This window comes from Erythrolamprus reginae, chromosome 3 (genome assembly GCF_031021105.1).
Source record: "Erythrolamprus reginae isolate rEryReg1 chromosome 3, rEryReg1.hap1, whole genome shotgun sequence".
Taxonomy (NCBI): Eukaryota; Metazoa; Chordata; class Lepidosauria; order Squamata; family Dipsadidae; genus Erythrolamprus; species Erythrolamprus reginae.
The window spans coordinates 149,690,179-149,707,022 of NC_091952.1; the positions used below are offsets into that span (position 1 = coordinate 149,690,179).

Here is a 16,844-nt window from a genome sequence, read left to right on the forward strand (position 1 = left end):
AGACAACTGATATTAAGTTACAGTATCTATCCAGCCAGCCATTAATGCACCCAAATTAATCTGTGTTTCTTAATGTATATTTTCATGGATTTATTCAACTATCCATGAGATTTGCTTTATTAGAGAAAAAAATTGTTTAACCAATGTTTTGTTTTCCAATCATTTTTATGAATTAATTGAAATGAAAGACCTATGGGCTATATAAAAGTTATATATGATCTTTTTCTTTTTAGAAATTTAGAAAAACATGTTTAATGTTCAGCTCTATTTCTAAGAAAATGTAGTATTTAGGGAATTCATAGATTTAAAAGATGTAACAACTGGAGCAGGTTTTAAAATTCATATAAACTCACATATAAACTTGCTACATAATTCCTATATTTATGTCTTGATCTGCAGGAATGAAAATTTTGACTTAAATACCTGGGTAGTTTTGATGGATGTTGCCTTAGTTAAAATGTTAATAACTAGTTATAGTACCTGTGGTTGGTTGGTTGGTCGGTCGGTCGGTCTGTTTGTTTGCTTGCTTGTTTGTTTGAACTTATATGCCGCCCAATTCCCAAAGGACACAATCTAATTAGATTGTGACTTCTGTTGCAAAACATTGGAATGGCTGAGAAGAGGAAAACAAATTTGTGTTTTCCCCATTGAGAGTTATTAAAGTTACGTGCATATTAAACCTATGTGTCAAACTTTTGTACATTAAATGAATTGGTGGCAGTTATTCCATGCAAGTAAACTGAATTATGTTCATGCATTAACATATTCTTTCTCATTTTTGCTCATCCTCCCATCCTCCCAATGTCTTTTATGGCTTCAGGACCCTTCTGGAACTATATGTAGTACGGTACACTTTTAAAAATCAAAGCTGTTATTAATGCAAGTCAGCAATTCTTTCCTGAATGCCACTGGTTATACACAAATGTCTATTGGGATCTAAGCTGATATGACCATCTGTACTTTGAGAAAAGTAATAAAAAGAGAAGAAGATTTCTGTTTCATCTCTTCATTCCCCTGTTAACTTTATTGGCTTTCCAAACAATCAGTGTACTTAAACTGAATTTGATATTTTTGCTAAAAGGCTTGGCAAAAGAAACTGAAAAGTAATAACTTCGTGATATGATTTCTAGCATGCAAGTGTAGACACGTTTAATGTTTAAAAAAATACAGTGATTTATTAATTTCCCAATGTAATTTTTCTTTGAGGAATATAGATCTCCAAACCCACTAGTAAAATGATAAAAATTGAGTAAGCTAGAATAGGATGATTGAATTGCTTTATTTATAAAATAATGTTCACCATACAATCATCATTGGCCACATATATGAATGTGAAGGACTGGTGTGTATGCATGTTGTTGGGTCTATGTTATATAAGTCTTATTAGGGTTTTTGACTTCTTTTTACTGTTTTGTAATTTTTTAATTGTTATAAGCCACCCTGAGTCCTTCGGGATTGGGTGGCATAGAAGTCTAATTAATTAATTAATTAATTAATTAATTAATTAATTAATTAATTAATTAATTAAATTCATGAAGGCAAAAATATGACATTTAATGTAAATGTGTGATTTAAGAAACAATATTATAATAATATATAATTAGATATAGTGTTAATTAATTTCCATGCACTGAAACTTTGGGTAGTATTTGAAATGTGTTGAAGTTTTGATTCTATATGTTGAGTATACACTGTTAAAAATCTAACAAGCCTGAAAAGAATATAAATCAAAACGTGTATAGTATGATTAATCAATAAAATGTGATTTATAAATCTTCTTGTAAATATTTGAGTTTTTGAAGACACTGAAATGTCATTGTTTTTGACTTCCATTTTATATTTGAGTTAAAACTCAAATATAAAGTAGTTAAAAAATGAGACAACTGAGATGTCTCAGAGTTATAGCAATGTGCTTGAATGGAAATATTTTCAGAAGTAATTTTGTTATTATATGTATGTATTTTCACTTGGCTATTATTTATAGACTGCTCCAGGGTTTTTAGTCCTTGTCCATTACTTTTTACTTGCTTGGTATGTTGTTTAAAAAAAGCCACATGCTATTCTGGCTCATGATCAATGAAAATTGAATGGTTGATACATAGTGTGTCTAGTCTGCAGGAGTTCCTTACATAAATTAATTTACAATGACCTCAACTTTCATATTGCAATTTGTTGAAAACAGTGTCTTTATGATGCTGATATAAAATGATGTATACTTACAGTATATATTACTAGTTATGTTTCGGACAGTAGTGTTTAAAAAATAAAATAAAAGATAGATTATTAATAATTAGGTTTATCTCAAATCTTAAAGGAAGATATGATACAACAAACTGTTGTATCATACCTTCCTTTAAGATTTGAGATAAAATGAGGCATGTGCCAGATTGTGATTTAATCTTATGCTTTATTCTAAATGGCCGTTTAGAATCCCATGAAGCTGAGGGGAAAAAAATCTCTATTGTGAAGGGATATGTAGATTGGATCTAAATTCATCTACAAGTCTGGATGTGTAGATGCAGGTGTTTCTAGACTACGTGTGGCCTTCAGGCAGAATTAGGAGTGAACGTTGAACTGTCAGAGTTCTGGAAGGACTCATAGCCTACAGTTATTTATACCTTTTACATTTTATTTCTCAGTTATTTTACCTGTGCTATGTGAAATTACTCAATTAAGTAAATTTTGGAAGATTGTTGAAAAGAAATCCAAACTACTTGTAACATATAACAAGTTGTTTCACTAATCTGTAGTTTACATAAACTATAGTTGTTATTACCTTTGGAATAGTTAGGTACTGTAGATATATATTATCGCAAACTAGCCAGGTTATTGTGATACTACTTCTTGTAACTCTATCTTTGTCTCTCTATTTCTTTGTATGCATAAAAAATATGCTTGCTCCAAAGATGCTTTTGGGACAACTATTGCCTAGGTAATTGAGAATCTCCATAGACAGACCTTTTTAACCAGATTGTGAAAAATCGTTATTATATTTTTCACTATTGGAATGAAAACATGAACATACATTGATATTCATCATTCTATTCTTTTTTGTTGTTAAATTTAATATATAGCACAGAAAAAAGAGTTAGAAATATTTAGCTAAAGAAATTGAAAGCAGGAAATAAGACAATAAAAAGTAATTATATCTTGCTTAAATTACACCATTCATTGTGTATTATTGCCTTTGCAAATCATCCTTATTTCCATGTTACTACAATATATTCTGATCCATATATTGTATTTTGTTCTTTAACTTCTTACCTTTTTCTTTTTCAGGGCCTTATCAACCTGATTCAAGAATATTTTTTTCTGTTCTCTACTTCCTTTTCTTCTGTTCATTCTTCTTTTGCAGTTCAGCACTCAATTTCCCGGTAGAATCAAAGCATCTCAGTCTATTGTTTTCTCACTCAACAATGTATTTTTTCCATTGGCTATTTATTTTTGTATTCAGTTCATATTCATTCCTTCCCAATTCATTCTTGGCCCTGATTTTTCTTATTTTATCACTCGTAACATCCCCATTTCTACTTTTTATGTTCCTTCAGCAATATTCGATGCTTATACAGTGGTACCTCTACCTAAGAACGTCTCTACTTACGAACTTTTTTTGCCTCTTCTCAAGAACCATTTTCCACTTACAAACCCGAGCCTCCAAAACTATAACCAGAAAAGGCAGGGAGAAGCCTCTGTGGGGCCTGTCTATGAATCTCCTGGGAGGAAACAGGGCCAGAAAAGGCAGGGAGAAGCTTCTGTGAAGCCTCTCTAGGAATCTCCTGGGAGGAAACAGGGCCGGAAAAGGCAGGGAGAAGCCTCCATGGGGTGTTTCTAGGAATCTCCTGGGAGGAAACACGGCCTTCACCTTCCCTGTGGTTTTCCTAATCGCACACATTATTTGCTTTTACATTGATTCCTAAGGGGAAAATTGCTTCTTCTTACAAACTTTTCTATTTAAGAACTTGGTCACAGAATGAATTAAGTTCGTAAGTAGAGGTACCACTGTATAAGAAAATGGAAATATTCATTACAATCAGGGATGTTTGCTTCTCAATGCAATCACTCTCAGACCTTATAGAAAGGTATAAAAATTCATTCACCTTCTCTATTTTTGGTCATTTACTTTATGTATAATTTGAAATGTTTTATTGTTTATTCAGATCCATATTCCTTGTTGCACCAAAGGAACAAGGTCTGCAAACTGTTTGGGTTTTCTGTCAACAACATGCCATCATCGGCAGTCATAAGTATTCATGTTCCAAATCATCACCCTCTACATCTACCACAAATATTCCATTTCATCCATCCAACTAAGGGATGTCATAAATCTTGTTCTTATATTCTGTTTAAGGATGTACTAGTTGCTAAGCAGTCCATTTATTTTCATGCATGGTTTAGTTTCGTTATATAGTTCTCTTACTGGATTTAGTGACCAACTTTCCACACCAAATATGAAACTTTACATATTTCTCCTTATAACCTTTTTTTAAACTCCTATTCATATATTTTGTTTTTTTTCTCATTAAAGGAAAAAAACCTGATTGGCATATCCGTTGACTGGCATAAAGCCACATTATAATTGCTCTCTTTAAAGAATCAATACCATATTTCAATATTTCCCCAGTTACAAAATCTTTACCTAGAGTCTTATCATTTGAAAACACGAAAAAATTATTATTTGTTTTTTTAGAGAACATTAACATTTGTAGTATTCACTTCTATTTCAGGTTTCAATATATTATTATCATTCCCATGCAGATCTCTAAAGAAACCCTTTTTACAACACTTGTTCACAAACATTTTATCTGAAACCATTTAATCATTTTTATTCTTAATTCCATTCATTCTGCTGGAGGCTGTTAATCCTTTTCATTGTCTTTACAAATGATTTTATTTTCATTAAAATCTCTGCATTTTCTCTGCCTCTTTTAATATTAACTATTCCATGCTGACTTTGATGGCATTATTTGAAGCAAATCTTTCCTCTTTATACAAAATATAAAGTATGCTTTATTGGAGTTTTATTGAGGTGTGTGGCCAGGGTGGCCATGGCCAACTCAACATCTCATGTCGCAGGCACTTGTGCTGGTCCAGGTGGTGCTGGGGGGGGATCCATTGTCTCCAACCTACCTCCCTCCCTCCCTCCTTTCCCTCATTCCTTCCTTCTTTCCTTCCTTGCTTTTCCCTTCCTCTTCAGTCTCCTTTCTTCTTCCTTCCCCTCTTTCCTTCTTTTTCTTTCCACCCCTCTTTCCTTTTCTCCTCTCCTGTCCACTTTTAGATGCTCATATACAAAAGAGGAAACCCTGTTTTCAGCTGCAGTGGTCTTTTGTAGCCCCCTGCCAGTGAAACTGGAGCTGAAGGAGTCACATGTACCTCCACCGAGCTCTATTTTGTCTGGCAGAGATACTATGGGCAAGTCCATTCCTGTTTCCAGGGTGGCCCCAAGGGCCAGATCTAAGCATCTCACAGGCTGCATCTGGCCCATGGCCCTTGAGTTTGATACCTCTGTTCTAGAATATTGGAGGTGGGGGGAGAGAGACAAAAAGAGGAGAGGGAGGGAGAGAGAGAGAGAGAGAGGAGGAAATATGGGAGGGGAGAGAGAGGGAAGGAGGGAGAGAGAGAAGGGAGGAGGGGATAACAGAAATTAAGCTTTCTTTTAGAATACGTATCAAAATGGTATTATTTCACAGAACATCTGAGATCAGATTACTACCATTAATAGAAGGCATTGGGAAAAAGGATTGGGATGTTGTGTTATTATACTACTCAAAAAAATAAAGGGAACACTCAAATAACACATCCTAGATCTGAATGAATGAAATATTCTCATTGAATACTTCGAGTTATATTCTGTTGTTTAAATGTTCCCTTTGTTTTTTTGAGCAGTGTATATTTTTATAATATGTTATTATATATTATAAAGTATGTTTTTGAAGCCGCTACAGAGAAGGCCCTTCCCCATGGTCCCGCCAGCCGGCATTGCTTGGCCGACAGGACCCAGAGAAGGCCCACTCTGTGCGATCTGATTGGTCGCTGGGACATGTGACGCAGAAGACGGTCCTGTAAATAATCTGGTCCTAAGCCATGTAGGGTTTTATAGGTGACAACCAACACCTTAAATTGCATTCAGAGATTGATCGGAAGCCAGTGCAATGTGTGATATACAAAAATTATACACAAAATTATATTATGCAGCTATCACCGATCTATGAATTTCTGTTTCCATACAGATCTATAACATCCATTTGTTTATACCACAGAGCATAAACATATGACACTAAAATAATTATTAAATTATTTTGGTTCTGTTTTAATGGTGAGATATAACAAACAATAGAGCAAAACACAGTAGTGATTACACAACATTAAAAGCTACATATCATATAGTGATTAAAATAAATATAAAATAATCCACCCATCTACGCCTTTGGAGAAAGAATCAATTTATCAATATATAAGTAATTTAGTTCTTAAAGTTATCATTAAATCTAGACCATATGGGCATAATTAAAAGCTGTTTGTGTTGTGGCTAAGCATGAAAGAATTGGTTCTGTTGTTCCAGGGGAAAAAAAATCCCCATATAACATATCTAAATCTTTGGGGAAATTAAAGTAATTCTTCAGAACCTGACCTACGATAGCTACTGAGGTATATGTATAATTAAATTTTAAACCAGTTGTGCAAAAGAGCATTGTGACTGAATTGGGAATCAATAGCCAGTTTTCTCCCATGGCTTACCATTTCAAACATTTCTTTAAAGGAAAAGACAGGAAAAATAATGCTTTTAAGAGAATAATTATACAATGTCTGGTTTGGGATTTTCCCTATCAATGGTTGCATAGCACACACAAAGATGGTGTGATTGTGTGACAGTAACTTAGTTTTAATTTTGAGTCAGGAGGCTTGTTCCCTTTTATGATTTATATTTTGATCATAGAATTAAACAAACACTAACCTTCCCTTTTTTAATTCTCTTTTTTTCTTTGCAGTCCTTTTTAACAAGCACAAGCATTCATTTTTACTTGGATATACAGTACAAATATAAACAACAGAAAAATACAAATGAAAGGCCTTCAGAGAAGTGTGAACAATAATGATAGCTACAATATTGTGTATAGTTTAAGTCTTTGTACAGAAATAGCAGATAGCTACCAAAATACTTCATTTTTAAAATGTATACCTGATTATCTAATGGCATTCTCAAAATGGAATTAAAATCATACATTTGCAGTCATGCACAGAAAATGCATGATATGACTGCACAGTTTTGAGGCTTCTGTGAATTTTTATTTTCATTTAAAAATAGTAATTTACAATGTGGTATTTAGCTTTTTTACAGAAACTGCTCAGTGAGTTGACATTTTCATCAAACTATCTAATATCTTTCCTGGTCAATCCCCACTTTTACAGATCCCATCAACATCAGTTTATACATATTAACCTTGGACATTTGGCATTTTAATGTTCATTCCCCCAGTTTAGGAGTGGGGGAAACAAGTTGCTTCTAATTGATTGACTGATTGCTATTAATTTCCTTTTTGTAGTTGTTCATCTTGTAGTTGGGGCTCTGGCTGGCAAACATGATAAAAAAACAGCAGAAGGAAAAAACAGACAAGTAATACATAGCAAAATAACAATGACATAGTATCAAATAATAAACACAACAACAAGGCTCAACTTATCTTCAGACTCCTATGCCCATGGGAATTACAAGATCAATTTACAAAAGAACAAATGGTTGGAAACATTAATTCCCAATTTTTGTTATTTTTAACCAGCTACTTTTCCTTTGATGGAATATTTTAGAGTAGCTATTCTAAAAGTTCTGCTAAATCTGTTAAATTAATAATTAGAACCACTTAAATAAAAAAAAAACCCGTATCTTCAGAACGGGAAATCACCAACCTTTATTCCTTTATGCCTTTATTCTATTTATGCCTTAAACAAGATCTAAGTATTGCCCACAAGATCATCTGCTGCAATGTCCTGCCTGTCGGTGACTACTTCAGCTTCAACCACAACAACACAACAGATTTAAACTTCATATTAACCGCTCCAAACATGACTGTAAAAAATATGATTTCAGTAACCGACTTGTCAAAGCGTGGAATTCATTACCGGATTCCATAGTGTCATCCCCAAACCCCCAACACTTTACCCTTAGATTATCCACGGTTGACCTATCCTGATTCCTAAGAGGTCAGTAAGGGGCGAGTACAAGTGCACTAGAGTGCTTTCTGTCCCCAGTCCTATTGCTCTCCTATATCTCCTATACCTTTCGTCTATTCCTATATCTTCTCTTCCATTCTTTCTTAGATATATTTTACTATGAATATATCCTCTATAACCTTCATCATGTATTTTACTATGTGTATACCCAATAAAACCCTCATTGTGTATTGCAGCATTTCCCAACCTTGGCAACTTGAAGGTATTTGGACTTCAACTCCCAGAATTCCCCAGCCAGCATTCGCTGGCTGGGGAATTCTGGGAGTTGAAGTCCAAATATCTTCAAGTTGCCAAGGTTGGGAAACACTGGTGTATTGGACAAAATCAATAAATAAAATAAATAAAATAATAAAATAAAATAGATTTGTGAAGTCTAACATTTCAGGTACCTGTGCAACAAGTTGAATATGCTTAGAACAGGAAATAGGTTCTGAATATCTGAGGTAATAAAAGAGACTGTGGTTTTAAAGATATCATAGAAGTAAAATTTACTAACAGTCTCTTTAGAGCAAGTACTGTGGTTTATTTTCCTTTTCTTTAAACAATCTGCTGATAAACCCAGAGGTGGGCTTCAAACATTTTAGCAAGGGGTTCTCTGCCTGGTTGCTGGGTGAGTGGTCGACATGGCCTAGTTAGCTTCCTGCACTATGGTGGTGTGTATGTGATTTTGCCCTCCTCCGGCTGCAGAGACTTTCTTCGAGCCTCTGGGAGGGTGAAAACTGCCTTCCCCAGGTTCTGGAGGCCCTCTGGAGGCTGGAAACCGGCCCATTTCTGGCCTTCCCAAACTTCCGGTAGGCCCGTTTTTCACCCTCCAGAGTTTCTGTGCATGCTCTGCACTTATCTTCATCCAAAACGGGCCATGTGAGGATTTCTGAGAGGGGCAGGGCGGAGTGGGTGGGGCCAGCCAGGAGTGGGATTTGGGGGTTCTCCGAACTACACAGAATCTTAGAGTCCTTGGAGAGGGGCGACATACAAATCTAAATAATAATAATAATAATAATAATAATAATAATAATAATAATAATAATAAAGCTAGAAAGTCTCCCGAATCCCTGCAAACCTCCAGCAGCCCACCCCTGGATAAACCTAATGTTACTATCCATACTTTTCAAATATGAAGCTACAATCTTACATTGCTAGACAATTTTCTTGGACCTGCTGTCACACAGATGCATTGAACTACAGCATCTTTCTCCTAAGATGGAGGTTGTTGACCTGGAAAACACCAGATTGAGAAAAGTTCTGCTAGCTCATATTGAATAACTGATCTGCTTTCCTCTTCCTGTCTGCTGTAGCCCTGGCAGAGTAGGGCACTGTGTTTGGGAGGAATCACTTTGCATTCACATAGCTTGGTCACCACTATCCATTTTCGGTCAAAAGGAGGTATACCAGGTGTATTGAAAAAAAAGCTTGCACAAAGTATTGAAATACTGCTTCCAGCTACAACAGAAAAGCGGTTTGGAACAATGGCATAAAGCAGCTGTATTATTATTATTATTTTTTTGGAGCTTCAAAGGATGGGAGTACTCAGCTTCTACCTCACTTCCTCAGTATGGTTTCCTTTCTTCTCTTTCTACTAAAATGAATGTGAAAGAAATTGTGATAACAGCGGTTCAGTAAGTTCTGCTTCTTTGATCTGACCCACTTGTTGTTTTTACAGATCATGGGACGATTAAGAAAATCCTTGCTCCGGTTAATCAGACAGCCAGCAGTTGTTTGCTAGAGGAGATTCACATCTTCCCAAAGAAGCAATGGGAGCCCATCAAGAGCCTTCAGATTTTACACAGTCAGAGTGCTCTCTACGTGGGTCTTCAGAGAAGTGTGGTGAAGATCCCACTGAAGAGATGCCAGTTTTATAAAACATACAGGTAGCTTACCTGATTAGTTGATAGTGAATAATCTAGGTAGAAAGATGAGTAAAATATAATCACAGGGTTACTTAATTTAAAACTATTTTCGTTAAGTAACTATCTGAAGCAGAACAATTTTCAGTTTAATAGAGAAAAGACATAAGTTGTATACTATTGTTATTCCTTCACCAAAAAACAGTTTCCAAAAGCATTGAATGGCAACCTACCCCTAATGAATTCAATTCAGTTGATTAATCTTCCAGTTAAACTCTTTAGTCTCATAACTCTCCTACCTAAAGCAATTTCCCATCTCAGGCAGGATAGAACATTTCCAGAAAGTTATCACTAGCACCAGCAAACTACAATTATCAGTAGGAAAACTCAACATTTAGGTTCTGTTCAAGGACACTGAAGAAGTATTTGAAGAGTTTGGGATAATTTTTAACAATAAAAAAGAGAAGGCTAGCCTTTTCTTTTGCTTTGCCTGGAGAATAATAATACTATTTATTTTATTTATTTATTTATTTTATTTATTAGATTTGTATGCCGCCCCTTTCCGTAGACTCGGGGCGGCTCACAACATAATAAAACTATTTATAACAAATCTAATAATTTACAATTTACAATTTAAAGTAGTTAAAAAAAACCCATTTTTAAGCAGACATACCTACAAACATACCATACATAAATTATATAGGCCCGGGGGAGATATCTCAATTCCCCCATGCCTGACGACAAAGGTGGGTTTTGAGGAGTTTATGAAAGGCAAGGAGAGTAGGGGCAGTTCTAATCTCTGGGGGGAGCTGGTTCCAGAGAGTCGGGGCCGCCACAGAGAAGGCTCTTCCCCTGGGGCCTGCCAACTGACATTGTTTAGTTGACAGGACCCGGAGAAGGCCGACTCTGTGGGACCTAATCGGTCGCTGGGATTCGTGCAGCAGAAGGCGGTCTCGGAGATATAATACTCCTATGAGTATTTTCTGCCAAAAATGGGCAAAAGGGCTGGAAACTATCAAAAAAATTGCAAATCATGGTCATATGATCATGGAACACTGCAACTGGCCATAAAGGTATGCCAATTAACATAAGTGCACTGGTGTGCCTAACGTCCCCTGTCCAATTGTCTTTCCTTTATCTCATATATCATACATATTTTCTTCCTCTCATATATTTTCTCTTCTTTTTTACATACTATTTTATATATATTACCGAATGTCTATTCTCTTCCATATGTATTGTGTATTGGACAAAGAATAAATAAAATAAAAAATAAAAAAATAAAAAAGTACCAAAATGCAGTCATGTGACAGCAGGGATATATACAGCCTTTGGATCTCCAGAATTGCATCACAAGTAGCTTTTGCAGGGTCCTTCATAACTAAAAACAGTGCTAAGGGAATAGTCATTAAATTACCTATACCTCCATCTTTAGGCTGCTTGTCTTATTCGGTAGAACTTTACATAGCACGTTAAGGAATGTTGGCTCTTTCCTCAGGCAGAAAAATATGAGAATTTCTGTGATGTTTTCAATTTATTTTTTTCAGCACATGTGTTGGATCCCAGGATCCTTATTGTGGCTGGGACTTGGTGCTAAGGAAGTGCACACCATTGGAAGAAAGCTTGAGCATGAGTCAATGGGAGCAAAGCATCTCTCTCTGTCCAGTAAGTAGAATCCAGATACGTCATCCTTTTTCAAGTTGTCTGAATCCAAGTGATTTCTATAGAATCCATTGTATTCATCACAAGCATTTCATTATTGTAAGTATTTCTCCTTAAAGCAATTTACAATTTTAAAAACAGTTTAAATGAAAATACAAAACTATTCTAAACCAGAAAAGGTTCAAACTGAAACACTGAAACCAGAAAAGAGCAATTGGTGGTAATTGTTGGAGCCTTCTAAGATGATTGTACCCCCACCCCACCCACTGCATCACTTCAGGTATTCTTTGTACAGAGCAATTAAGGGGAAATGATTTTTATCAAAATAATATCAGTTGGTGTGTTTTGTCTGTCAGCGTTACATACTTTGTGTTTTTCTCTATTCTTAGCAAGCTTTTGTAAGGCATAATTTGTATACATGAGTCATAAAGTTACCCACCTACAATTTTACATATGTATCTCTCTCCCCTCCCCCCGTCTCTCTCTCTCTCTCTGTGAATACACACACACATGTATACCCTGTTTTCTCCAAAATAACACATCCCCTGATAACAAGCCCAATCGGGCTTTTTGGTACATGGCAGTGGTGCATGGAGAATAAGACCCTGTCTTATATTTTTTTGAACCTTGAAATAAGTGCTTGCCCTTATTGCCATGCACTCAAAAGCCCGATATATAAATAGATCTATACTAGTCTCCCTTCCTTTTCATTACAACAAAAATATGTTACACACAAACATGCAATCACTGAAGGAATAGAACTTTGATGGGGATGGTGGTTAAGAAAGCCTTTTGGAAGATGGAAACTGATTTAAGACTGAAGAGAAGGCAGGAAAATTCTGTTAGAAACAGAATAGAAAATGAGCCCTAGTAGCAAAAGGTTCAAAGCAATGAATGAAAATGGGGGTCATAAAATATATGGGTGCAGAAAATTAAGAAAGAACTGAAAAGATAAAGAAGGACAATAGCAAAGAAGAGTGCAGCAGCGATAACAAAAAGTACTATATGTCTTTGATTGAAGTTAGGTGTCATCAAAATAGGCCCAGCTCCTAGTAGATGTTCTGCCGGGCTCTCTGATAGGAGCCTCCCGAAAATTCAAGGATACAAATTTCAGACACACACACGTTTGAAAATTCAAAACAATGTTCTTTATCACACAATTCAAAATAAACAAAGCACTCTTTTTGTATTGCAAAGAGCACTTGTCCCAAAACAACCGGGTTGTCTGTACAATTTCCCTTAAGCAGTCATTAAGTACTTAGCTAGCAGCTGTGAAGAAACTTCACACCCCTTCTTCTTCCAACGAAGTGAGACACACACATACACGTTGCTCTGCTTTGTTTTCCAAGGCGTGAAAAGGCAACACAAGTTTCCTGACGAACTCCGATCAGATATTCTTCCACAACGGCCAAACCCACATGCTGCTATTTATAGCAGCAGCCCTAATTACTGGAGCCCCACCCAAACACAGGTGGCCTCACTTATTTCCTGTAATATGTTCTTACTTGGTCTCTTCTACGCATAATTCTGCGCTTGTGTGGGTCCAAAACGCCATCCTCTGAATCAATGGAAGATAAGGGAGATTGACTGCCTGAGCTGTGTGCCAAGCCCTCCTCTGCCGAGTCACTCCTACCTTCTTCTTCGTCTGAGGAAACTAAACTCTGAACTGATTCTGTTGGCAATAACACAGGCCTGAGACATGTTGAATTTTCCCCTGCATCCACCTCCCCATTCCCTGGGGAAGAAGCTGGGCCAGAGCCAACCACAACAGTAAATACAAGGATAAAGGCTCCCATCTTAACCTGCCCAAGGATTGACTCATAGTTCCTCCAAGGACATTCTAGTTATCTCTGTGATGCCACCTATCCATCTTATCTGCTGCTCCCTCAATCTTGCCAACCAAACTTATTTTCTTCTACTTCATCATCCTTCCCATCAGATGCCTGAAGTATGTAAGCTTCTGCTTGCTGATCATCACCCCAAGGGAACAATCAGCCTTTATTTGATTCAGGACTGATTGATCATGTTTCTTGCCATCCATAGTACTCTCAGAAACAATCTCCAGATCCATAAATTGAAGGTGTCTGTCTTTTTACCTCTTGTGCTATGCTTTCAGAGCCATACATTATCACTGGAAAAAAACAGTGCTTTAAGCTGTTACTGTTGAAGAGTCCATAACTTAAATAAATAAATGTCTTATCAAGGTTTTTCATTGCCTTCCATCCTAAAATTAATCTCTACCTTACTTCTCCAGCACATTGCCTATCTTTATCTGTTCCCTTGGGCCCAAGGAATCAAAGTTATCTACCATCTTCAGTTCTAGGCTGTTATATGTAAGTTTTCCAAGCATGCAAGTTGACATTACCTTGCTGTTCTTAAAGAAGAAAGAAACAGATTGAATTAAGTGAAAAGAGGTCCCAGAGGCAGGGATTTGCATGAAATAAAACATAAAGAGAAAATCTAACAGATACTAAGGAAGAAGTGGGAAGCCAAGAGGATTTTAGAAAAGGAGACAGGCTGAGGATCTACTTCACACAGAGCTTAGGAACAAGATTTTCTTCTGATATAGTTAGCTAGTCATTTTTAGTTTGTTTTTAAATACATTAATGCCAGATGTTTGGAGATCTATGGTTGTCAGTGTTCTGCCTAGGAATTCAAGAAGGGCAAGAAAGGTTGTTAATATTCTATATTCTGAGATGGCTATTCATAAAGCTCTCAAAAAGAAGAGAGAGTAGAATTTTGCAGGGATCTGACCTTAGCTACTTTTCAGAAGCCCTAAGTACTCTTCATTTGTGTCTGTTGCTCCCAGATCCATTCAGTCAAAGCATTTATTTGATCCATTCGTATTTCTTGAAAACCCCATATTTCATGGGATTGAATAAAATGGTATTGTTTCCTCAATATACTGAGAATAACTCATGCTGCCCATTCCCTTTTTCCAAAATTAAATATTTCAAAATCACTGCCACAAAAGCAGAACACCTTAACTACTATTCCCATTGGCTCTGAAGTTCATAAAGGAATTCGTATTCTACAGAAATCTCTGGACTCCTACAGCTTACCTATGATGGCTCCGTAGACAATTGAGCCAGTCTGTCTCATTCCCCCACCCACCCTGGGTCTTAGGATATGCAAACATAGCACACATATCTCGTGCTATTAATGCACACACCAAAGTTTTGTTCCTTTCTTAAACTCACAAGACCTTTCTTGTTTCAGTGAGCAGACTCTTTCCTCCATCCGCACAACAGATGGTCCTAGATGTGGGTGCACTTACACTTAGGAGCTGTCTGAAGTATTTGCAGATAATTTCCCCCTTTCTGTTGTTTTCCACATTGACCTTTAGAGGATTTATTTGAATATGCTCTTTTTGTGACTTAGTACAAAATGTTCTTGTGACTTGATGCTTTTCATATTGTCAGGTAGAGAAAGACAAAAATGTATGTATATTTTTGTGATACAAATGTTTTCAGGACACAGAATATGTACCAAAACCACTTTTAGAACCTTACAAGGGCTCTCTATGTTTAAGAGCCTGTTTTCACTTGAAATACTCAATTGCTTTTTGATTTATACATAGGAATCAAATGACAAAACAAAGGACTGAGCTATTCTAATTGAACCCCACACAATCAAAAGAAAAATGGGTGGATCTAGAAAGCAGCTTTCTGATGCCCAATTGTAATATCTGCAGATGGTAGGCATCTTGCACAGTTGCTCTGCCGCTGGAATGATTTGATGGCATTGGCTGTCTCTACCTTGAGACAGCTGGCATGGGAGGCAGCTGGTAATAGGTTTTGCATGCAAGGTGGACATGATTCAGTAGCTTCAGCTGCCACAGTGACTCTTACTTTTTATAATTTCCCCCCCAGAAACTTTGCATCCATACATCAAAATGTTACGTATTTATACACTTATTCAAAATGTCAAAAACAACTATCCTAAATTTGCACCTTTTATACTTTTATCTCCAGTCTGTTTTCCTTCTGTATTCCATATTACTCCCCTCCCTCTCTTCCCTCTACCTACTTTCTCCCTCTCTCCCTCTTACCTACTTCCCTCCTGCCTCTTTCCCTTTCCTTTCTACTCTTCCTCTTCCTCCCTCTTGTCCTTCCCTGAGTACTTTTCATCCTAATCCATTATGTGGTTAACAGACGAGCAATCCAAAACCCTGACTTCATTCCAACATCAGTGCTACTCTTAAATTTACAGCTTCCCTTTATCCAGATTTAAATACACTGCTCAAAAAAAATAAAGGGAACACTTAAACAACACAATATAACTCCAAATAAATCAAACTTCTGTGAAATCAAACTGTCCTCTTAGGAAGCAACACTGATTGACAATCAATTTCACATGCTGTTGTGCACATTCAACTTTGTACAGAACAAAGTATTCAATGAGAATATTTCATTCATTCAGATCTAGGATGTGTTATTTGAGTGTTGCCTTTTTTTGAGCAGTATATATAATATATTCTTCTAGATATATCTACTATTATCTAATGCTGCCTCCTTACCTCCTATTTTTGTTGCCTGAGTGTACCACCTTTACCTTTACCTTTTCTTTCTAATTATTTGCAATTGCTTATCTTCCAAACTTATTCATTATCCTTTGTACTTCTTAATTTTAAGTTACACTCCTCCCTTTCCTCAATGTATAGCTTAACTACTTTTTTTCTATTTTCATTCTGCCATTTCTGAATGCCCTAAACTTCTAATATCTTTCCCCATTTTGTATTTCCTTTCCAACTTTATTTTAAAAAAATAAATTCTAGTCTTATCTCTACACTTCCATTCATTGATTAATAACATTCTAGAACAGTGATGGCGAACCTATGGCATGGGTGCCGCAAGTGGTACCGGGAGCCATATCTGCTGGCACACGAGCCATTGCCCTAGCTCAGCTCCAACGTGCATGTGTGTGCCGGCCAGCTGATTTTTGGCTCACACAGAGGCTCTAGGAAGACACTTTTGTCTTCCAGAGAGCCTCTGGGGGAATGAGGGAGGGCCTTTTCCCCCCAGCTCCAGGGAAGCCTTTGGAGCCTAGGATGGACAAAATAGGAGCCTACTGGGCCTACCAGAAATTGGGAAACAGGGCGTTTCCAGCCTC

At 36.5% G+C, this 16,844-nt stretch overlaps 1 protein-coding gene across 7 annotated transcripts in view; it reads left to right on the forward strand.

The window, feature by feature from the left end:
• SEMA5A (semaphorin 5A) overlaps positions 1-16,844 on the forward strand; it is a 245,461-nt gene that overhangs the window by 171,337 nt on the left and 57,280 nt on the right. For all 7 annotated transcript variants that reach the window (XM_070747020.1, XM_070747021.1, XM_070747016.1 and 4 more), the window contains 2 exons: positions 9,887-10,094; positions 11,618-11,735. In XM_070747020.1, the coding sequence (XP_070603121.1) occupies positions 9,887-10,094; positions 11,618-11,735 (326 nt within the window). The remainder of the gene's footprint in view (positions 1-9,886; positions 10,095-11,617; positions 11,736-16,844) is intronic.